Source organism: Chiroxiphia lanceolata, chromosome 1 (assembly GCF_009829145.1).
Source record: "Chiroxiphia lanceolata isolate bChiLan1 chromosome 1, bChiLan1.pri, whole genome shotgun sequence".
Taxonomy (NCBI): Eukaryota; Metazoa; Chordata; class Aves; order Passeriformes; family Pipridae; genus Chiroxiphia; species Chiroxiphia lanceolata.
The window spans coordinates 130,471,098-130,495,168 of NC_045637.1; the positions used below are offsets into that span (position 1 = coordinate 130,471,098).

At 42.1% G+C, this 24,071-nt stretch overlaps 1 protein-coding gene across 10 annotated transcripts in view; it reads right to left on the reverse strand.

Moving 5' to 3' along the window:
* DYNC1I1 (dynein cytoplasmic 1 intermediate chain 1) overlaps positions 1-24,071 on the reverse strand; it is a 185,875-nt gene that overhangs the window by 12,592 nt on the left and 149,212 nt on the right. For 6 of the 10 annotated variants that reach the window (XM_032710370.1, XM_032710362.1, XM_032710355.1 and 3 more), the window contains exons 15-17: positions 11,658-11,798; positions 5,267-5,392; positions 1,134-1,152 (exon numbers count right to left, since the gene is read on the reverse strand). In XM_032710370.1, the coding sequence (XP_032566261.1) occupies positions 1,134-1,152; positions 5,267-5,392; positions 11,658-11,798 (286 nt within the window). The remainder of the gene's footprint in view (positions 1-1,133; positions 1,153-5,266; positions 5,393-11,657; positions 11,799-24,071) is intronic. The other 4 variants (XM_032710423.1, XM_032710398.1, XM_032710431.1 and 1 more) reach the window with 1 other exon arrangement.

Here is a 24,071-nt window from a genome sequence, read left to right on the forward strand (position 1 = left end):
TTACTTAATCTTTGAACACTTGTGAATAAAACTTGGTTGTAAGCACAACCCTTTATTATTGCTCAAATTTGCCTTCACAATACGTGCATGAGCCATTACAAGAATACTTGTAACTCAACAGAGATTTTAAAATAAAACATTTTATGGTGAGTCTCAACTCCGCTTTTGTGGCAAAAACATTTCCCAACTCAATATATGCTCTAGAGAAGCTTTATGATGGCAAAAGCAAACCTACTGGAAAATCTACCTGGATGACTACGACACAAAACCTAGCTTCATATTTCTCTCTCTGGGCATACAGCAGTTTTTAAAAAGATGCTGAATATGTTTTCCATATGACATCTACAGAGAAACACAGGGATCACAAGACAGGAGTACAAAGTACAAATCCTTCCCACTCTAGACAGAAAAACAAGTGACTCAATAGCCATGCTGAAATGTGAGAGTTGGTCACAAATATACACTTATTTCTGTCTAGAACCCAAAATATCTCAGGGCAGCTGTTAAAGGCTGCTGAAATCAAAGGAAATTATTTTATAGGCACCAGCGAGATATTCCTTACTATACCACTTCATCCACGTACTTCAGGCAGTTTTCAGCTCCTCCCTCACTGGTCTTATACTCGAAAATGAGATACAGGATTAACACCTATCAAGGAGCAAATAGGGAAGTACACAAACAACCTAACATAGCAGCACTAAAAAGGCTTAAGTCGATAGTAGCTCTGAAACCTACCAAAATCACATAAGCATCCATATGATTCAGATTTCACTGTAAGGAAATGATGACAGAGGGAATAAGTGAACCAAGAATCCCAGGTAACTGCTTTCTTTGGCAGAACCAGCCTTCCTGGAGAGTCTACAAAAGGACATTTTCTTACTCTCCTCACTTTTCTCCAGTTGCACCTGTCACAACAGCTACTTTTGAAAAGGATGACTAGAACCAGTGGTCTGAAAGGCTGCCAAACAGATGCAACAGGTTGTCCTGTAACTAGTTTAACAAAATAATGTACTGCATTAAGCTACTCATGATTACAGCTTCAAACTCTGCAGTCCTGTGCTACAAACTTACTTTGTATTTCAATACAATCAAATAATAAATTGTTGATTTACAGTTTCTATCTATATACTCACAGTGCAAGCAGAATGTGACCTGGAAGAGATAAATGGGGAAAAAAAAGAAAAGAGAAATAATGGAAGGCAGATGAGAAGCTGCTTCTTTCACAACCAAAGGTGCGAAGAGCATTCTCAATAAGCCAGGTAAGCAACAAACATGGTTGTTAGAGAATATTTATGACAGCATCCACTGTGTAACATCACTGAAGCGTGCACAATGGGAGCAAGCTTTCTAGAAAATATATCTACAAAACAGACATGCAGTTAGGTCTAACTATCAATCATCTGGACATGTGAATAAATCTAAAGTCAGTGGTCCATGTTCTGTTAAAATCAACTTCTACCATACAGAAATCTTGCTGCCCAGTAAATAAGCTAAAATATATTACACAAACTGTATAATATATTTTAGTTTCTGCTGCCCACAGAAGCTAAAATATATTATACAAACTATCACAATAATAATATCACAGCTACTAGGCCAGCAAAAGTTTTAATATTTAGATCTTACCAAGAGTAAAGTGTACTTACAATGACTGGTTATATATTCTCGTTAAGTTATATAGGTTTAAGATCCCATCACATTGAAACAATCAGATTTTTGTGTGTTTTGGTTTTTACTTCATTTTATAATTTACATTCTTTAAGTCAGTGCTTACTGATCCACAAGAGCACATCTATATGGACTATTTAAGTCTCCTCTCCCCTGGAAGTGTGTGTGTAACTCCCATTAATGCTAATGGGCATAAAGCACACATATAGAGGAGAAAATAGACCCCTCACTGTGAAAATAAATGTGTTCAGTTATTTTCAGATGCGATGCTGAAATCAAACAACTAAAACTACATACTCTAAGGAGATAACATTGTATAGCCTAACTGAAAATGTCACCATTATTTTTAACTCCCTGGTCATGGACCCTGACATGTTCTTTATGTTTCTGACATTTCCTGTGTCATAAAAACCATGTCTGGATAACATATCAACAAGGGCCAAACCCTAAATTCTTACACAAGCAAAAGCATCCCAGATCTCACACTCCTTGCCTTCACAAAGGACGCAAGGTTAGCCCTCATGTCCTATGTTTTTCACTTAGGTCATATGTTTTCTCTTTACACCGTATGGGTTAATAGCAGCAGTAAACTTTACTGCTCTCTAGGATAGTTCCTTAAAACCATGATGAATCTACCAAAGTAAAAATTCCTACCAGTTATTTCTTTTCCTTAATGATTTGATAACCTGATGTTTTCTGTTTTAATCAAAATTAATGGAGTCAATGCTGTCTGTTTAAACAGGTAAGAAAAACTGTTTATCTGGTGATGTGAAATTCAAAGACACTGTGCTTTATTAAAATACAAATATAATCACATTTTTTTCTAATGGAAGCAATGTTTTATGCATTTACAGCTAATCTCACATGGTATTTGGAACAGTCACATGAAAAGAAAGGTTTTAAAAAGGGTGCAGTATAAGTGGAGCATGAATGGTTTTGGCGAGTGTATTTAGGGTCTTTGTAAAGTGGCCTGCTGACTTTCTAATGCAAGTAATCACACCCATCTTCCCAAATCAGAGATGCACCTTCAAACAAGTGGATGCTACTGAGTTATCAGTCAGGCAAGGATGAGTTCTTCCAGTGATGAGGCCTTTTCAGAAGCTGATGTTGTAGGAGATGGGAAGAGCGTTATTACTGAAAGGTCAACTGTCACAGCTTAGTGTCAGGATTTGCAACACTTCTGGGTCAAATACAAAAGTTAGGTCCTGTCAGGTGCTGTACAGTCCAGCTCCCAGCCCCTCGACCTCAGCCACATGCTCGCTCATCTATTCCTACACTGCGTCAGTTCATGAAGAAAACTACTCCACAGAAAAGAAACCAAACAAATAAATACTTCTCTACTGATCTGCCTCCCACCACACGAGTGCTAACAAGCACTGCTGCCTACACAAAAACTGGACAGCGAGGAATATGGGTAGAGGTGGCTGGCAGGGGAAGGGCTGCCCCTTTTAAATTGTCAGACTGACCCCGTCACATCCCAAAATCAAACCCATACAAAAAGGACCGTCAAAGGAGGATGCCAGCTGAGACAAGGAACTGGCTGGTGACTGCACACTGAAGTAAAGCAGAGCCTTAGAGGCTGCCATTTTTCTGCCAGACACTTCCAAAACTGCATGTGCACACTGTGAGTCCCCCCATGCGTCATGCCTGAGGACAGCTAAGCATGGATTCACTCATCAAAGAGCTCTTTATGGACTGGCTGTTATTCACTGTACATGCCCCCTCGGTTCCAGACTCTTGAGCTGCAAAGTATTTCTGCATCTCACTTGAGGCTTTATAGTGAGAAAAGCTGGGCTGGACAATATATGAACACCCTTCTTTTCCAAATCAGAAAAAGGCACTACAATACAGCAGCCCCAGTAGCATCTGAAGTTGTTGCAGCCCAGATCACCTCTTCTGAATTTGATACAGGAATTATGGCAGAGACCGATACTGCCAGAATGAACTAGGCAACAAATTAATGAGCTCCTTCACTCCTTACGGGAGAGGAGGAGGGTTTACAATGGTCTGTCAGCAGCCATGTGGATGGACATCCATTGGTTTACATAACTGCATACAGAGCTGAGCTGGAGACACTGAGGCTCTGCACGGGCAGGACATGCAACATCCATGAAGCAAAGCCCTTTATGTCCCACTGAACTGGACTCACACAAACCAATACTGTTGAATGACTCTCTTTTCTTCTTCAAGTAATAGAAGCCTTTTTTTATCCGGGTGTATCACTGTGACTCATTTTGCAAGCTGACGTCTGATTACATAGAGGAAAGGCCAAAACCTTAAAATATTACTACTTCCGTATAGAACACTAAATCTATTTTCTCCTGAGTGAGTTTGCAGGGGTAAACAATCCTATGAATGATTTGGTGTATGATATGAAAAAGAGACATTTCTACAGCCCATCTCCCAGAAAAGATCACTCTGTGCTGTCATCAAAGACATTTCCATAGCCTGTCATATCACTTGAAAGACAGAAAAAACCACTTTTTCAGAACAATCATGTAAAAATGAAAAATAAATAAAACCAGCCTGACTTGCCAGCATCACAGCGGAAATCTGAGCACAGTAACCTTAGACAATTTAGAGATTATGCTAACAATATGGCAAGAAGTTTCAGCAAACATTTGTGAGGAAGGGCAACTCCTGCACAAGTGAATGCAATCCAAAAATATGAGTCACGCACAAGCAATTTTGCTATGGGCCATAAAATCACTTTATGAGAGTTACAGATAATTCTGTATGCATTCTATAATGTTTCCCTACCGTGTAGAGATGGATATCTCAGTATCCTATCACAGATAATGACGGAAAACAAATTCTCTACATAAAAGCTGATTGCTCAGAGATTCACTCTTAACTGTTCCAAGGGATTGTAATGCCAATGGAACACTTTATACAGCATTCATCAACAAAGAGGTAGATTCATCACTGCCAAACACACTGCAGTTTAGGTATTTGTTATAAGATGTAGCAGAGTGAACTGAGAGCAGCCTTAGACATTGAACATGTATCCTGCTATTCTCAGCACCTGCATACGCTTTTATCATGCATGCACCTACCATCCTCCACAATGACACCTCTCATTTCCTCCTGTTAGTACTTTTGCACATATTGAGACATATGAAGCATCATGCAGTATCAAAAGAACAGATGCATTCTGTACGTGTCATGCTAAGAAAAATGTACAGCATTAAGCCAGTCATAAAATAAGAGCTACTGGAAAGGTGAATCCTTCAGGACCAACTTCAGAACAGCACAGTCTCTTTTTGCACCTTGATTTTTCTCTTTATATTCTTTTAAGTTTGTCCAACTGTACCCAGAGAACCATTAAAAAAACAGTTTTAAAAACAATGAAAACTTTCAAAAGAAACTTCTCTCATGATACTTTAATGAGTTAACTCTTTTACAAGGTAACTTTATGACTAACACACGTTGGCAACCCAAATTCAGTGGGGACTCCACTGAAAGAAATCTGGCTTATTCTTTCTCAAACTTGGATATTTCAATCCCCAGGATGAACTTAACAAACAAAACAAAACAAAACAAAACAAACAAACAAAAAGCCAAACCAAACCCACAAAACTCCCCAAAACAATAATACCTCTCCAACATCATAGATCCATATGCGGCCTTCTGAATCACCAACTGCTACCTCCTTCCCAGCCTGGGCCCAGCGGACACGGTTGAGGGCAGAGGCTCCTTCTATGGTGACGCTGGCTGTGGGAACCTGTTGAAACAATAGGAACAGGAAGCACAATAAAATCACACTGCCTACAAACCCAGGGTCAGTTTTGAATGCCCTGCTTAGCTGGGTGAGCCAAAGTCCCTTGGCATTGCTGGAAGAAACACAGAACCCTCACTAGGGGGAGAAAAAAAAAGGGTTCGTTATTTCTTTGATCAGATGTGCTAAAAAGAGGAAAGAGTAAGAGATCGCAAGAGCAGGCAAGACTTTTCCGTGAGAAAGGGCTGTAAATGAAAGGGTTTTTTACCCCTTAATCCTGGAAACACGCAAAACTGCATCTGCTTTTTTTCTCAAAAGTCACTAAGACGACCAAGAACCAGCTGAGGGTAGGACTTAGCTTCAGTCCTGCCCTGGCTTCTGGACTCTGACTCAGGCCCAGATAACCTGACGGTCAGCAGACACATCCCTGTATTCATGCTGACACATCTTTTGAATCCATACTCACCTCTGCAGCTAGATGCAGAGGTAGAAACTTAAGTATTTATGTCAGAAAAGTCCTGAGCTAATCACTTTAGAGTGAGGACACAGCAGAAGTGAGAACAGCTGAGTTGACATTTAGGAACTCCTACAATATATTCCCACAATTCTCTTTTACATCCCCAGGAGATTACTTCTGCTTTAAATACACATGGATGCTGTCTAATTTCCAACCCCCCCTCCCTGCCCCAAGTCAACCAACTTAACAGGTGATCCACAAGAATACATAAAGATTCTGGTTAATGTGTGGGATGAATAAAGCAGCGAACATGATCACAGGAGAAGTATTTGTAATCTATGCTGGAATGAGGGCATCAAAAGATGCTGCAGAAGGAAGGAACTCTGTGGGTGTTTGTCCCAGATAGGTGGATCACTCAGTTGATTTAGGTCACCTCATAAGACAAATGACAGTAACCTGCAAGCCTGCTAATGCTCCACCCAGCTGCCTTTAATAGAAGAACCTGCCTGAGCAAAGAGCCTGTAGCTTGGCATAACAGTCTTCCAAACAAGGCTGTTTAGTTTCAGTGCTTTTTAGGTCAGGGCAAATGGGAGAGGATAGCTGCAAAAGCAGCTCCTCCACCAGATCCACATGGTGGGAAAATGTCTTGGTCACACAGAGAGATGAGGACAAAGGAATGCCCTGGAATCTATAAATGGGCACAGAATTGGAGAGCAGACCAGGCAAAAAGATGTAGCTGGACAGGAATCCAGGTCCAGGCTACCTTGGGAGGAGTGACAGGTACTCCTTCCATTCTCACTGTCAGCACAATGCAGCAGAAAGAAAGAGAGCAATTTCAAGGTCGTATTTATTAAAGCCTAGTCTGAACATTGACAAACTGGCAAGATTAACAAAACCAGCATTTTGCTAACTTCATCTTTGTTCTGTGGCTGTAGCTTTATATTGTTCTTGTGAGATATGTCCAACAATCCAGGAGAAAAATTATTTTTAAGTAAACATTGTACAGCTTCCATGCCAGTCACCTTCTCCTCAGCTCTAGTGCCTTCATTGTGTCACACAAGAGGAGTGACAGCAGGAAGCTCAACCTTTGCAGACTTGCTGAGACTCTTGTTACAGCTGCAGCGTGTGTGCTGCCACGCCAGCAGCTGGACAAGGACTGGGAAACAGGGCTGCTTCCCTTGACCCTCTCCCCCTGGAGGCTCCCTGCTCCTCCTCACCGACCCTGACACAGCTGCAAAACCAACTGGAACCTCAAGCACAACAAACCCACCAAAGCTAAAGCTCCACCTTTTCCAAGGGGTTCATGGTACTGTCGTGAGCCCCACATGTGGAACGCAAGAGGGTTTTGTTTGCAAAATGATGTAGAAATAACACTTGATAGCAATCAGAAAGCAGATACCATCCTCCCCCCTCTAAGAAGTCATTCAAATGCAAATAACTACGGGATTCATGTCCCCATTGTGCAAGGCCTAGGTCCTGTCCAAGACAGTATCACCCAAAAAACCTGGCACGCACTAACTCCTTGTCCCAAGTCTGTTACCTAAGTGAGAGTCAATGGCCTTAAGCTGACAGGGAGTCATTGATCCATGATAAAAATCACAGCAGAAAACAAGCAAGTTTTGCTGCTGCGATCACTGATTTCTAGGGGGAAAAAAAAAAAAAGCTATTTTAATTCCAGCCAAAATTAATTTCATAACATTTGGAAACAGAATTTTTCAAAAACTAAATGCCACATTGTAGAGGACTAAGCCACTAATCAGCTATGATTCTCAGAAAACTGTAGATCAAAGACATTTGTTTCGTGTACAAATATATAGTGAATATTTAAGGCATTGAATTTTCACAAAATCTTTCAGGAGATTGAAATACATAACTCTAAAGCTGGGTTTTGGTTTGGTTGGGGGTTTTTTTGTTTGTTTTTGTGAATACAGCATTTTTTCAGTGTTCCACATAAAAATAAGCAGCATGCGTGCCACAGACACAAGACATAACCCATGATTTTTTTCAAAACCCAATGATTTTGAAAAATCCTGTTACTAATCCACAAAGCTGTCTAACCAAATAAAAAGCAGTAATGAAAGTCTTTAAAAATCTAAATAAAAAGCCTTTTCTCCAGTGATACAGAGAGAAATATAATAAACCCATGGTATCTTAAAATAGATTTATCTGCTCTCAGTAGTGATAGGTTAAATTGCACATGCCTATTTTAGATTTCAAGATAAGAGTTTACTTATAATGGTAGCATTATGTTTTTAAAAATCACATTTGAAATACTATATAAATTCTCTGAAGTTTTCGCTTGTCAAATTTTTAACAATTTTGAAATGAAATTTTAACAAATAACATTAAGAAAGATGCAGTCAAAAAAACTTGCATGATAAGAGTATGGCTTTTATATTATTATTTTTACTGCTTATGTAGTGTCAAAACCTGCTTGCAAATACATCTGTTATCTGTTTCTAGATATAGATACCATCCTCACAATTGCAAAGCTAAGGTATGGCATGCAAAAAAACCCCAAGAACATTTGAATGGGATATAACACAGAAGAAATAAGCAACCTTCTAAGTCAGTTTCATATCGGTTCATAGACAGACTCCTCAATCACCTAGAGATCTTCTCCAGTCTTGATCAAAAAAGAAATACAGACACAAAGGTAAGAAATCGGCATTTGCTATCCTGAAACTATTTGCAAACCTCACTATACCGATCCATAAAAATAATATTCAGTTTGCAAAAGAATGACACAGTGGGTAAGGATTTTTTTTCTTTTAAAGGTTTTTTACATTAATTTATCAGATATAAAATAAAACGTGACTGTTTTCATTGCTATTACAAAAACAATTTCTGATATTCAGAGATCAATATGAAATACACCGATAGCCTTACTAGTTTGCACTGGGATTTTGAGAATTTATAATGATTAAACCCGTGGTACAGTCAAATGATCTTAGTTATTTTGATCAGAAAACATCTACCTCTCAGGAAAAATGTTTTTAATAAATATGGGGAGTAACGCTAGTGGAAACTCCATTGCAGTTAAAAAATTTGAAGGTAGCATATTGTAACTAAACCCAGGTGTTTTCTTCTTAACTGATTTTCAAAATAACACCTAAAGAATAATATAGCTTATTCCCCATATTAAACAAAACCAAAACTCATTAATAACAATCACATCTAGTTCTAATGCAGAGATTTTTATCAATAACTAGCAGTTAAACACAGTAATAGACCTGTCATTTTCTACTGTCTTCACAAATACTTTGACATCACATATCTGACATCTAAAAGTAATAATGATTTTAAAAATAGGTGTTTCAAGATCTCTTATTACAAAGGCAAAAGTGCTGACAAGGAGTTTTTCTTAGCAAATAGCTGTGCAGACTTAAACGGTGTAATCAATTACAGATTTATTGAAAATTATTAACTAATTATGATCTATCAGATAGAGGGTAAAAGCAAACAACAATCACTTTCAGTTACGATGTTCGGAAGAACTGTTTACAGTTCTCTCTTTCAGAGGTACTTTTGCTTCTTCTCCTGCATAACCAAACTTCACAGCTATTCAGAATCTGCCAGTTTATCATTTATATAGATTTTTTAATTTGTTTCATCCATGCTCAGTAAGGAAACCAAATGGTATTTCTGCATCCAGAGACCCCAAGTCGGTTTTCATAAAAATACAAAGCTCAGAGATCACGGAAATAACTCCATTCTGATCCTCACATGAGAGTTGATTTTGACCTCTCAGAACGGAAATAACTTGTGAAATCACGGGTGGCCTTGCATGCAGAATAAAAGCAAGATCAAGCTTGAAATTAATTTTTTTTCCTGATGTTCCTATGTATTTATATGTAAACACACCGAAAATGCACAGCAGTTTGCTATGTACAGCCTTGCTATTGATGGGAATGGGATCAAGCGGTCCATATTAATTTTTTGGAAAGAAGTTATGGTCTCACTGGGTGAAATGGCAAAACATCAGTTGATTTCAAGCAGAGCAGGATTTCAGCCCTGGTATTTGGGGGGAAAGGGTTATTTTTTTTTCTTCGCAAAATGCTGGGGTTTATGCTCTGTGTTTAAGCCTGCATTAATGAGAACACCTGAAGGATATGTCCCTCCCTTCCCAAAATAAATTCTGAGGAGACTCCTCCTGTATATCCTCCAGCTGTATGTGCTCTAATTAAAAAGGCTGCACTGCTTCCTGCTCAGAGCACTTCAAAAGGCCTCACTGCTCCCCTTGACAGTGCAGTGCCCGGTGCTGGTTCCTCTTACCTGTCTGTGCTTATTTATGGCAAGCACCACTCACTCGAAGCCATAAACTGCACCCGTATTTTATTCTGTCTGAAATGCATAGCATGTTACAGGAAAGGCATAGTAATGGTCAAACTAATCTTAAAAAAATAATAATAAAAAAAATAGAGTGCACGGAGAAAAATGCTGTTGCTTGCTCTTTTGTCTTCTCTTTTTTTGGATATAAATAGAAACCGGTCAGCGAATACGTGACCTTTTATTTTCTTACTGTTTGTTCTTAATTTTACATTGCGTTAAGTAAAACCATGCAAGACTTTGTGTGTGGAAAAACACTTCTCGTGCTGAATACTGATTGCTGGCTATCTAAGACTGACTTCAGGTGATGTGACAGGTTTGCTCAAAAACGTTTTTGGGAGAAACTCAAATAAAGAAAAAATAGTTCCTGGCATTTTTAAAAATCTGAAATAATAGGAGAAAAAAGGGTGTTTGGCACATTTAAAATATTTTTTTTCAAAAAATGCAGTGTTGACCAGTCTCAATCTTTGCTAAAAGCACTCTGATTAATCTTTTCTCATCAGCAAAATTCGAAGGTGAGATGTTTCCTCCCCAGTTAGTTAATAATTCCTCCCACTATTTAGTTAATAACAATGGAAAGAAAACTTGTTGTCACTTACATTTGTGCCTTTAAGTTCCACAGCAAAGTTTAAGGAAAAAAAAGGTGAGGGTATAAAGTACCAAATAACATGAGAGACAGATGCCCTGTGCATTAAAAGACTGAAGTGGGGTACCTAGCGACTCAAAGTTGGGAGGCGAGGGGAGATGCAGGGGCACATACTGGGTTTCTGACACGATGGAGGCACCAGTACGGGGCTTCCAAGTTATAATCTCCAGAGAATTTGGAGCAGAGGATAATAAATAGGGAGAGAAATGAAATCTCCCAGTGCAACATGAGCCCTGGCGAAAGGCTGCCCGGCGCCTCGGTCCCCGCTGGCAGCCTGTGGCCGGCCTGCCAAGGTGTGACCACCTGGGCGAGGGCGGGCATCGCAAACCTGGCGCTTGGAGCGTCGTGTACCAGAAACGGGGAGAGTGGATAAAAAAAACCTGCAGAACGGGCGCGGTTTAAAAAGTGCAGCTTAAAATAACAGAGCGGGAGGGAGCCTCCTCCCCGAGCCGGCACCGCGGCATTTAATTGTGTTGGCTTTCTGCCGGGGGTGCCGGAGTCGGCCCTCCCGCCCCTGACAGGTATCGAGCGCAGCAGCCCCGCCGCAGGGCAGGGAGCGCGCGAGGGAGGGAGAGAGGGAAGGCGGGCGCGGGAGGGGGGCGGGCGGGAGCCCCCGGCAGCGGGACGTGCCCTCCCCTCCCGCCGCGCCCCGGGGCGCGGGAGCGGCCGACGCCGGGCTGCCATCGCCCCGAGGGAGCGCGGCGCTCCCGCAGAGCCCGCGGGGAGGACGGCGCGGGGGTGCTCGGCAGCGCCGCCGGCCCTCACAGGGTTAAGGTCTCCCCGCCGCCCCGCCGCCCGCCCTCGCCTCCCCACCGCCGGCCGCCGCCGCGCCGCCTCACCTCGGTGTCGTTATTCAGGTTCCACAGATCCAGGCGCCCCATCCCGTCCACGCAGGCGAAGAGCGCGGGATGCACTGGCGACCACATGACATCGTAGACATAGTCGGCATTGTCTTCAAAGGAGTAGAGCGGCTTGTTGTGCTGTAAAGCAGAGAGCGGCATGAAGACTTCGTGGCGCTAGTGCTGCCTGGGGCTGTCTGGCGAGTCTAATTAAAAACTTTGCACATTTACAAAGTGTCATAAAACTTCCCCAGATGAAAGGTCCTCCGCGAAGGGCGGGACTGCACTTTAATGGGGCAACAACTGTCCGGTGGGATAAATGAGATGCCCGGTGTGAGGGGTGTGGGACGCGAGGATGATGGGGAGAGGGCGGGGAGCGCCCGTGGCTGCTCCCGCTCCAGGCCGGCTGCCCGGCCGCGGGAGGGGGTGCGGGATGCAGGCAGGGAGCAGGCAGCGGGCAGGCACCGCCGCTGCCGCCCGAGCCCAGCGCGCTGGCGGTCGCTCCGATAAGGATCGTGAGAGCGGCGGGAGCAGCGCGGCGCCTCCGCGGCCCCCCGCGCACCGCGGGCGGCGCCTGACACCTGGCGGCGGGCGGCGGCAGCACCCGGGGGAGCCTCGGGCTGCCCGCACCCGGCCCGGCTCCGCTCGGCCGGGAGGGAGGGAGGGAGGGAGGGAGGGAGGGAAGGCTGTCATCTGCAGCAGGCGGGGAGTCGGAGGGAAGTTAGGAAGTGCACCAGGAATAAAGTGTAATTGTCCCTCATAAATTATTCATCGCATTTGCCTTGTCTTTTAATTTTTGCATAATGGCTTCGCTAATCCCCGATCAATTAATGGAAAATGAAATTTGAATGATAATGAAAACTCCAGAGACGAAAGAAATTAAGTATTCTCGTGTCTTGTGACAGAAATCTAAACAATGGGGCTTCTCCGAGGGTCTCCCTCACTCCCTCCCTCCTTCTGCTGCCGTTTCCTGCCGCCTGCTTGGCGAGAGGGGCACGGCCGAACGGGCACCCGCTGCCCCCCGTTCCCGGGAAATGCAGCTCCGTGGAGGGTGCCTTGAGAGTGTCCAAGTCGCACCGCTAAAACTACTCGGTCTCGTCCCTCTGGAATGCACCCCTGTGCATTTTTTACGAAAGATACAGTGGCCTCAGCACCTTAATGTATACAGCCATTAATTATTTTTCAAAAAACTGGAGCAACTGATTGCAGTTCTTGAATAGCTTTTTTTTCATATATTATTAATTTAGGGCAATAAAGCAGCTGGTTTTATATCTATTTACAGCTGGGTCCTTGCTACTTTTTGCTTTAGTTCCCTTGTGCCCCATGGTGCTTCGATGGATGTTGGAGTGGGAAGCACTGCACATGGGACAGGTGTGCATTCACATCTGTAATCTCTCTGTGCTGCCATGGGCTGTATGGACTCCCAATGTCTATCTGCTGCATTCTGTATTTTCAGTGAAAACATCTGATTTAGGTTCAAATATATCAAGGGTCTAAATTCTGGAAAAGTGGCCATTAAAGATAGTAGTACACCAAAAGAAAAGGAAGTCTCATCAGCTGCTAGTGAATGGTATTTTTCTTCTTCAGGGGAAAAGTGCTGCACATATAGCACTTTAACATTTAATGTCATGGGTGAAATAACAAAATTCCACAGAAGTTAGAGGCCTATTAAGATATCAATCAATTTGAAGCAGACTTCAATCAGCATTTCCTTTTTGTCAGCATATCAAAATTGTTTTGATCTTATTTTGAGTGTGGCACATTTTTAATCTTCTTTTTTAGTTCTGCTAGTTTATTTTCCAAAGAATGCTTAAACACCAAGGCATTAGAGGGAAGGATCAGGAGATTTGGTGCTAGTCTGTATCTTGCTGTGCTCATGCTATATAGTCTGGCAAATAGCTTTAGCTGATGTGCCTTGGTTTCCCTGTTATCAAAATAAAAACACTTGAAGTGCTCGTATTTGATGTGAAAAGCAAAAATCAGACACCTTTACTATAACAGTGGAAATATTCAGTCAGATAGAAAGTCAGAGGACAACAGGAGTAATATGGCTTTTTAGAAAGCACGTCTCCAGGATGAAGGACCACCGCCTCCCTAAGATCTTGCTCTATGGTGAACTTGCCACTGGCTGCCGCAAGAGAGGAGCCCCGAAGAAAAGATTCAAGGACTCCCTGAAACAACATCTCAGCCTTGGCCTTATTGATCACCATAATTGGTCCACTCTGGCCTCAAATCGGGAGGCCTGGAGACACAGCATCTATAACGCTGCGGATGCCTTTGAGAACACACGCAAGATCACTCTCGAGGAGAAAAGGCAACGCAGGAAGAACCGTGTCTTGCGGAATACACCATCTAAGGAGTCTTTCTGTTGTGCCTTTTGCAACCGGATATGTCTGTCACGTATTGGCCTCATAAGTCACCAACGTGCCTGTAACAAATGTGGATAAAGCCTTCCCAAATCTTCGTTCGCGAAGCTCAGCCATGATGAATTATGTAAGGAAAGGCACACAAATGGAGGTGAATAGGGAATGGAGCACTGCAAAGAAATAAGAAATTGCAGCCCAATTCTGAGCACCCCAAACAAAAGACAAGATCATCTGCAGTGTGGTTGGGAAATCGAGGAGAAATCATATGGCAACACCAGGCAGTGGTAGTGGAGCTGAGCTACAGCCTCATGCTGCCCACAGTATCTCTGCCTCCCCAGCCTGACTAGCCACTACTGAAAAAAAAAGGTATTTCCCATACTATGTCTTATTTTCTTGCACTATTTAACTAGAGAAGAATGTAACAACTGTATCAGGTCAGGCTGGAGGTCCCTCTTGCTTCCCATCCCATCTTCAATAGTAAGTGGTCTTTCTTAGTTGACATTTCATTCTGGTCTGATTTTGTCCTCTGAGAGCAGTTACGTTGATTTCATTGTGAAGACTAGATTTGTGAGGTCAAGTGTGTGTATAAATGTTCACAGCACTTCCTTACTGTAAGCCTGTTAACTAAGGGCCTGGGCCTGCACATTCTTTTAATGTAGGGATTTATGAGTAAGGACCGATACGGACCGCTTTTAGAAAACGTTGAAATGTGAACCACGTAAAGGTCACTTTAAAGCAGTTTTAGATTACCAAAACTTCAGACTTACATAATCTATAACTAACATATGGCTATTATTATGAAACAACTGAAATTTAAACTTGATGAGCTTTCATTCTTAAATATCAATGCACTCCGTTATTCAGAGCAGAAGAAATACTTTTAAAGCAGTATCTTCAGACAAACTTGGGCCAAATCTACTTATTACTGAAAAAGAAGAGGGTAGGGTGAAAATGTGGCCCTCTGGAATCAATGGAATTTTGCCATTGATTCCAAAAGGACGGGGCTTGATCATTTAGTGGAAAAAGCAAAAAAGCCAATTCCAAGACATGTGGTTTTGTGTCATTTGTTTAAGTATGTTGTCAAAATCAATTGTTCCTCCTCAGTGTTTGTATATAGGCATTCCTTAAAAGGACAATGAAGGGTGAACATTTTAAATAGCCAGGAGCTGTCTAGGAACTAACACTTGTCTATGAAGTAAGAAACTCACCTAAATAAATTCTACGTATTTATATAAAAGAAGGGTTTTTTCCGCGTATAAATTTGACCAGTCTATTCCACTTATTTGCATAGAAGAATTTTCTTTAATCGAGGAGGCACCACACATAAAGTAGCTAATTATCCATATAGAGGAATGTACGCATATCCACAGGTTTTAACTAGCATCTGACTTCTGAAAAGCCATGGAAAAAGTTATTGGCTTTGCATGTTTCGTGAAAGGAGCGTTTTACACATTGGCACAATTTCTGTGAGTGTCAGTTCCCCTTAAAGGTACTTCTCTAGACTGTATCTTCAGCAGTACAGATGTTTGGTGATACCACACACTCTGCTGTCTCTACTTCGTTCCTTCCACTCCATTGTCTTCCATTCTAAAGAGTATAAGCCAAACACAAACTTCTGGCTCACACCATATTAACAACAACCATGAGTGTTGTGCAGTATTGTAAGTTGATTCAAGGTAGTTTGATTTTTCTAGGTGGGCAGCAAATATGAGACAGATTCATTAGTCCTTGGCGTAGAAACTTCCTGAAGAAGCTGATGTGTTTGTTTAGGCTCAAGCTCAAGGCCTCAGGCACTTGGAAAAAGCAGAGCCAAAGTGGTCCTGAGCAGAGTGTCTGCTCCTGTGTCTGGCCCTAGATGATTTTTAAAGTTCCTTCCCATTCAAACCATTCTACAGTTCTATGAATTTGGCCCCATGGGACCAAATATTGCATAAATAGTCTTTGTTGATTAAAAAAACCCACAAACCCCTACAAAATGGTGTCAGACATCTTTTTCAGCAGAGATAACACATAGGGAAGCAAAAATCTTCTTTCTTTAAAGCAAGTGTTGTGGTGTCACACTGACCAGAGGGATGCAAATGAAACTGAGACAGGGCACAGCTTATGGGACTTCCACTCAGGTTAGGATCTGAGCTCGTTCAGTATTTTATGGAACCCTAGCTACTAGGCCCAGTCTTCTCCACCTTGAGAGAGACATCTTACTGTTTTGCTGAATCCAGGCTCATTTTTTCCTTTCTGACCCTGCCATTTAGTCAGGCCAACTCAAAAGGTACAGACAGTATAAAAAGAAACTAAAAGCTCCTGAGAATTTTGAGGTAAATACTCCTCTACTCAGCTTTATTCTGGTTTTGACCTTTCCCCCTTCAATGGTCTCCTTCTTGGGACACCAGCTATTAGATGTTTAGGGTTATTTGTGCATACCTCTTGTGGTGAGGAGTTAAGACCTCTGCTCTGTGTAAGGCTCTACTACTCTTGCAAGCCTTCATGTTTTCCATCTGTATGGAGTTAAAGCAGCCCTGGTTTTTATTCAGACTGATAGATCTCTGCAGGAATTTTGCCAGTTGTGGACTACCATGTTTCTCCCAAATCTGTTTTCTAATAGTTATGATGATCTAGGATTATCCAATAGTTCCTACTTTGATACCTATACTCATGGGACTTGACTTAGTTCAGTTTGTATTAGTTTTTAAAAGACACAGCAATCTCAGGAACTGTTACTAGATGTCAAAAATCAGAGGTACTAGTTACAAGTACATCCCTGAGCAAAGCCTGTCTGCATTCTCCACAAAGGGTATCATTATCCCACAGACCCCAATACTATACAACTCACAACTTGTAGTCTGCTCCACCTTTTCCAGGACTAGCCAAACTTCGAGGATGACAATGGGAAAGCAAAAGGAGGGTGTTCAACTTTAGCCACCCAATGTCACTGGCTAACTGAGATGCCCTAAATTGAGTTACATGAGTAAAAGCTCCTTTACCTGTCTTAAAATTCCTTCTGAGTGTCAGTTTCAGTGCTGGATCACAGATGAGCCTCTGGGACTCAAAGGACATTTCACTGGGTTATGAGCTATGTATATGTTATGCCACCTCACTCTTGGAGAATTATTAGGTCACTGAATCAAGTCTAAGCTAACTTGATTGGGCAAGGCAACAGGCTTAATTTTTAGATTCAGTAGCAACAGGGGGAAAGAAATGAGTGCGGAAATAATCCCTACACTCTTCACAGCCCTGTTTTGTTTAAGTACTGTAGTATTGTCATGCTGATTGGGTTTTTTGGCATCCTAAAAGTTGCAGACAGACAAGGCAGAAAACTGTTCACTTTTAGAAATGATTGTTCTTGCGGAGATGCTGAAACTGTTGCCTTTCTTAATTGCCAATAATAAAAGAAAGTCCAATATTTTTGCATAAGCATGTGGGAATTATTACAGATGGAGGAGGGGACAAGGGTGAGACCGAAAGGAAAGGGGCTATGAGAGCAGACCAAGTCTGGAGATAACCTGATGATTACATTTTTGTGGTTTCCTTCAAAGTCAAAGCGTCACGGCTGAGCATAAAAGAAGGAAGCAAAGAAGAAAAGGTTTGATGGCTGGTACAGGAGGTTTTAATGAGAAGTGATATTAATATCTAATACTGTGGCATGAAGAAAAAAATAAAAGAACTTGGGAAGCCAGACCACACCTGACTTTTAAGAGCATCAGAAAGTCAAACAGCAGAGCTTTTGGAATCTGTAGAGATAGCCTTTTGGAATCTGTGGAAGCTAGCTTTACTGACAGGTAAACTGCTTATTTGGTTAATCCTTCTTAACTGTTTTAAGTCCTTTGCAGAGGTTCCGGCTGTGCTGCTAGACTTCTGTAGTTCTCTTCTATCCTGCCTTTCCACTTATCCAATGGAAAAATACCTTTTCATTTTCTGAAGAAAAAAAAGCAGAAAGCATAGCATTCCTCTTCACCACTGCGTATTAGCTGAGGATCTATTTTCAGTGAGTTTGAGATAAATGTGTATTACTTGATGTCTAATGTAAATTTAAATTACTTAACAGGTCTGCTTGCAATGGATGAGCTTTACTAACATCAAACTGTATGTAAGGCCTTGAAACTCTACAAAACAGGCTTAAGAAAGATTTTTATGAAGAAGATAATATGCAGACCAGGTTACAGTGTTCCCAGCTCACTTTTGTCCCCAGTTCCAATTGGCCAGGCTGGTGTATTTCTTGTTTCTGCATTTTAGATCATCCAGTTTCGTTCCCAATCTACTCCATGCTTACAAGGGTTGTGCCTATAGGTTTTCACTGTGTGAGGTTTAATATTCTATTCTTCACTTACCAACATCAAGCTGGATGCAGTGCAGATGGCAACAATGGAGAAGCCTGCACAGGTATTCACCATTTGTTCTGTATTTCCTCAGACTGCTGACTTCATTGCTAAAGGTTAATCAAGTTTTCCACCTTTTATTTAAAACATGTTTTAAGCAGGACAGCACTTCATTCTAAGCTACTAACTATGCATTTGTGTCACAAGATTTCTTTAGAAATACTATCATTTTCTTTGGAAATTCTCCCTACTTCTAAAAATGTTTCAAATCCTTTTCAGAAGCTCTAAACACTACAGAAAGTCTTCCTGTCCCTACTTAGCAAACTGATTCAGTTTCTGTAGCTCATACTCCTGCCTTTATGTTACCATAATCGGATATTTTTTTCAGAGAAGCTCTTGAAGGACTTGCTGAGAAATACGAGCAAGGTATGTTTTTCCTAGACTGTTGGAAGAATGACCAAATCCTGGTCAGAAGAAACACTGAAAACAGAGTGAAACACCAAAGGGCAGATTTGGTCTTGTCCCTCCAGCTGCCACTCCTTATTTATATCCCCCATAAATGAGATAAGGAAGCAGAGCTGGAGAATGAGTGGGATGCTTAGGGAGAAGCTGGTTCACTGTGGTAGTGCTTTCCTGTCACGCAGGAGGGGCAGTGGCATGCACTTAAGTCCTGAATGTACCTCTGTTGGAGTCGATGGGACTGGTCTCCCTGCTTCGGGTTAAAGAGAGGTAGTTTAGCTCAAATTGCAAGGCAAGGAGAGGAGTGGAATAATGTAGCTGCGGTTTGGTTGTTTCCCACCCCTGTGATTCTGACAGGAACATTCAGTATGAGGCCCCTAAAAATTAAATTTTTCTTTTAATGGAAAATGCTGCTTCATCACAGGGTACCTGGCCCAGCATTGCATGTGTACTCAGAGAATTGCCAGGCTTTCAAGTGACCCTGCTACTGCAGTTCCAGCTGCCAGGAAGCAGAAGCAGGAGCGTGAGGAACATCGTAAGACAGCAGACACAGACTGATGTTACGGCACTGTCTGCTAAATAGTCAAGATTAGTATTTGTAGCTGCTGCCACCAGGATGCCTGCAGAGCTTTCATGGGTCAGCAAGCAATGATTCTGAGGCTAATTATTATTGAAGACAACTCCATCCTGTAGGACTTTGAAAGATTCCATCTTTTTTTTACTGATAACAAAAGTCTCCCACATAGCAGAGAAAGGATGGCTGCATGAAGCAGATGGGAGAAAATTTCCATTAGAGAAGAAGTCCTGGGCTTTATATATTGATAATTGTCCTGAAATGTTTCACTATTACATGCGAGCTTGGTCCACCAGCGTAATTCTGACAGCAACAGAACTGTCAGTGGGAGGTTTGCATTTTGATTGCAGCAAATTATATGAGCTCCTGAAATCAAATTCTGCTTTCCATGTGCAAATAAAGCTTTCACTGCTACAGCTGGATTTATATTAGGGTTTTCTGAAATACAGTTTAGCCCACTGAGTTTTTTAGAACAGCCTTGGTATTTCAGATGACTGTTTTATTTTTCTCTCTGTGTGTGCCATTCTTCACAAAATGTTTCACAAAGAAGCACCATAGTTTGTGTGAGTAAATGCAATATGTTGGCCAGCTGAAGAATATTTTCCTATCACTTTTCAAGTATGGCTACAGAGAAAACCAAAATCATGAGAAACATTTCATGTGAAGAACTTGGGGCTGATTTCGAGCCACCTGACTTCACTTTGGTCTTGCTCTTTTAAATTACCTAGAAAATACCATAATCTTCTTTTTTTTTTTAAACAGCTGGATGACAGCCAGACCTCTGGCTCCAGAGGTAAAGGGCAAAACCTAAAAAAATCCTGTCTGAACAGGCAACTCCACCCTCTTCCCCAAGTCAGCTTGGCCTTTTGACAGAAAGCAAGCTCTGAAACAAATTCATTCATTGCTTTGTTTTTGGACAAAACTCAAAATTCTGAACTCACACCACAGAGAGACCATTTCCATGAAATCCCAGAATGCTATTTTATCACCCTTTGTCATTACCCATAATCAGATAAAATTAACATTTGCTTTTATCAAAGAGAAAAGCCCGCACTGGAAATGAATGATGTCGAAGGTGATTGCTTTATGAGCAGAGTCAAAAAGGACCTCTGTGTTTTAATGCAGCAGTGAGGGAGACCATTCTAGATAGGTATCCAATAGAAGAGGAGGGAAATCCTCCTCTGAGATAGACGTTTGAGCCCCACCGAAATCAGTCAGAGAGAGGAGTAAAAAAGGATTCCACAGGATTCTGGCTGCAAACCAAGGTATAGCTATGCGTGTGTTTGGCGTGGGATAAAGAAGCTGATCTCTTCCTGGTAGTGGTTTGGGAGAAGCCAGAATAAGAAGACAGACTCAGGAGCTCAAAAGAGCTGACACATCTGCCAGTTTGGATATGACCTGAGACTGCCTAGATGCAAGACAGCCATCAAAAGCTACAAAAACTGATTATCTGCCAGATTTGGGCTCCTGTATACTCAGTGGTGGGAAGTAATGGTGGTACCTCAAAGAGATGTCTAATGTATGCATTACAGTTACTTCTTTCCAGTGACTGCATAAGAAACCAAAGTATGGAAGCTCTAAATAATAAAGGACCAGAAGGATCCAACTTCATATGCAGTAAGAGTCATCTAAAATGCCGTATGTGATAATGTGAGAAGATATGGCCCAAAGGATTTAGGAAAGCTTAGAAAACAACATTAAGAATGAATATGTTCAAAAGTGAAATTCCAGCTCTTGTCTACACCTAAGTGTAGGTAAAATAAGGTACATGAGTAACCTCTGCATTTCACCAGTCCCATTTTGCTGGTGGAGGCCTGTCTGATCCTGTTACAAACTCAAGAAGTAGGGCTGGCCCCAAATGGACAAAACTGGTTTCCATCTAGGAGTGTCAGCACATTAAAATCAGAGCTTTACTCTGAGAAGATTCTACTGTCAGTGAAACCAGAGTTGTTCATAGGCATAAGATACAGCTCAGAGCAAAATGCCAAGATCGTTACAGGACTTCCTGCCCTTAGGGAAGACACATGCTCCTATTCTACTCAGACCTTGGCAGCAGGGCTTGGTGCCCAAACCACTGGCTTACAGGATACTCTTGTGGAGCCCTGCACTCTTCATAAATCACTGCACATTCACTGGAATAGGAACATTTTCCACAAGTCACCAGTTGGCGGCTGGTCACTAGTGGTGTCCCCCAGGGATCAGTGTTGGGCCCAGTTCTGTTTAATATCTTTATTGATGATTTAGATGAAGGGATTGAGTCCATCATCAGCAAATTTGCAGATGACACTAAGTTGGGGAGAGCGTCGATCATCTGGAAGGCAGGAGGGCTCTGCAGAGGGACCTGGGTAGGTTGGAGAGTTGGGCTGATTCCAATGGGATGAGGTTCAACAAGGCCAAGTGCCGGGTCCTGCACTTTGGCCACAACAACCCCCTGCAGTGCTACAGGCTGGGGACAGAGTGGCTGGAGAGCAGCCAGGCAGAAAAGGACCTGGGAGTTTGGATTGACAGGAAGCTGAACATGAGCCAGCAGTGTGCCCAGGTGGCCAAGAAGGCCAATGGCATCCTGTTCTGTATCAGGAACAGTGTGGCCAGCAGGACCAGGGAAGTGATTCACCCCTGAACTCAGCGCTGGTGAGGCCACACCTGGAGTACTGTGTCCAGTTCTGGGCCCCTCAGTTCAGGAAGGATATTGAGGTGCTGGAGCAGGTCCAGTGAAGAGCAACGAGGCTGGTGAAGGGACTCGAGCACAAGTCCTCTGAGGAGAGGCTGAGGGAGCTGGGGTTGTTTAGCCTGGAGAAGAGGAGGCTCAGGGGAGACCTCATCACTCTCTACAGCTACGTGAAAGGAGGTTATAGCCAGGTGGGGGTTGGTCTCTTCTCCCAGGTAACTATCAGTAAGACAAGAGGGCATGGTCTTAGGCTCTGCCAGGGGAGGTTTAGGTTAGATATTAGGAAGAAATTCTTTACAGACAGGGTAATCAGTCATTGGAAAGGGCTGCCCAGGGAGGTGGTAGATTCCCTGTCCCTGGAGGTTTGTAAGATGAGACTGGATGTGGCACTAGTGCCATGGTCTAGTAACCACGGTGGTGTTGGATCAAGGGTTGGACTTGATGATGTCAGAGGTCTTTTCCAACCCAGCTGATTCTATGATTCTATGATTAACAGCTTCTCTCAAAGGAAGGATAAGAGCTAAAGGAGATATGTGAAGGATGAAAGAGCTAAGAAAATCAAGCTGTTTATCCAGACTTTTGCTAAGTCCCTCGGCAGCAAACAAGCATTCTTTTAGCCCTTAGCTGAAACTAGCTTATGTTTTGCTATACTTTAACAATTCCAAGACAGCTCATGTCCCTTGATACAATATCAAAAAATTTGCACTCCAAACAGCAATTGCTGTAATAATAACAATACTTACATTTCATTATTTAACCTCATGCTATTCATTCATGAGGATTAGTGCTTAATTAATTAACAACACTTAGCATTTCCACTCAGCACTTTACCTCTTCAAAGCATCATACCAACACTACCTAATTAAGGGCAGAGCTCCACAGACACTTCACATCACGACTTCCCTTCGACAGCTCTGCATCCAAGAGTTGCCCACATCGTGTAGCATGTATTCAAGTTGAAAGCCCTGCTAACTTCATCAGGAACCAGGTAATGCCCTAGTTATCAAGAGACTATCTTTGCAATTTCCTTTTCTTTTCCTGTTGCTTCTGGTTGCTTGCTATTCACCCAGGGATCTAATTATTGGCTAATGTGGTGGATGATAATGTGAACCTTGTATTAGTGTTATCTGCAAAACTCTCATTCTTCTGTTAGTGCAAACCTTATTCTCAGTCACCTGGTTGAACTGCCTTTGGATAGAAAATGTGTTAACCACAAAAACAGATTATAAAATGACAAGTGAGAGTTTTTAAGGGAGATGGTGCTTTCAATCCATCAGTCAAATGCCTGCTACGAAAGTGCCTTTCTTGTAAGCACCCCAGGATGCTACACAACATCAATAGACAATATAAACACAAAGCTTTTATGGTTCACTTTACAATTGGACATTGACTCTGAACCTGTGAAACAGAGAGGAATTGAATTTCATGACCAAAGAATATAATGTGCACAGGATTAAGTAGACAACACTGGTAGAAGCAGGAAAGCAATATGGCATTGGATGCTGATAGGGAGATTAAATTTACAGATAAGAAACCAAAGGAATAAAACAATTCTGAGTAAAATCTTATAAGCCACTCAATACTTCATAACACTATTTCATATCCACTGTTTTTTTTCCAGAGAATCAAAAATACTGATGGATTTGTTCAGAGCCCACTGGTTGACTGGGCTTTGATAATGAGAAATGAACAAAGAAAGCTCTAAATATGTGGTAGTTCCAGCCAAGGGAATTATACAGACAGTATAGAAGTAAACTTCTGATGCAGTCAAATGGGAAGAAAAAGAAAATATTCATCACAGTTCAAGAACTTGTTTAGTGTCTCAGAGGATGTCTTCACAGGGCAGTGGCTGGCAGAGCAGCAGCCTGGGGCTGCTGCTGATCAAACCTGCTCCAGAGGAAAGCAAGAAATCCAATACAGCAATGTGCCTTCCAGCTCTGAGGGGTGCTGTGGTGTGTCACATGCACATCAGAGCTTGCATCAGCTTGGTCAAATAGCTTTCTCAGGAAGCCCTTCTTGCCAGATGAGCCACAG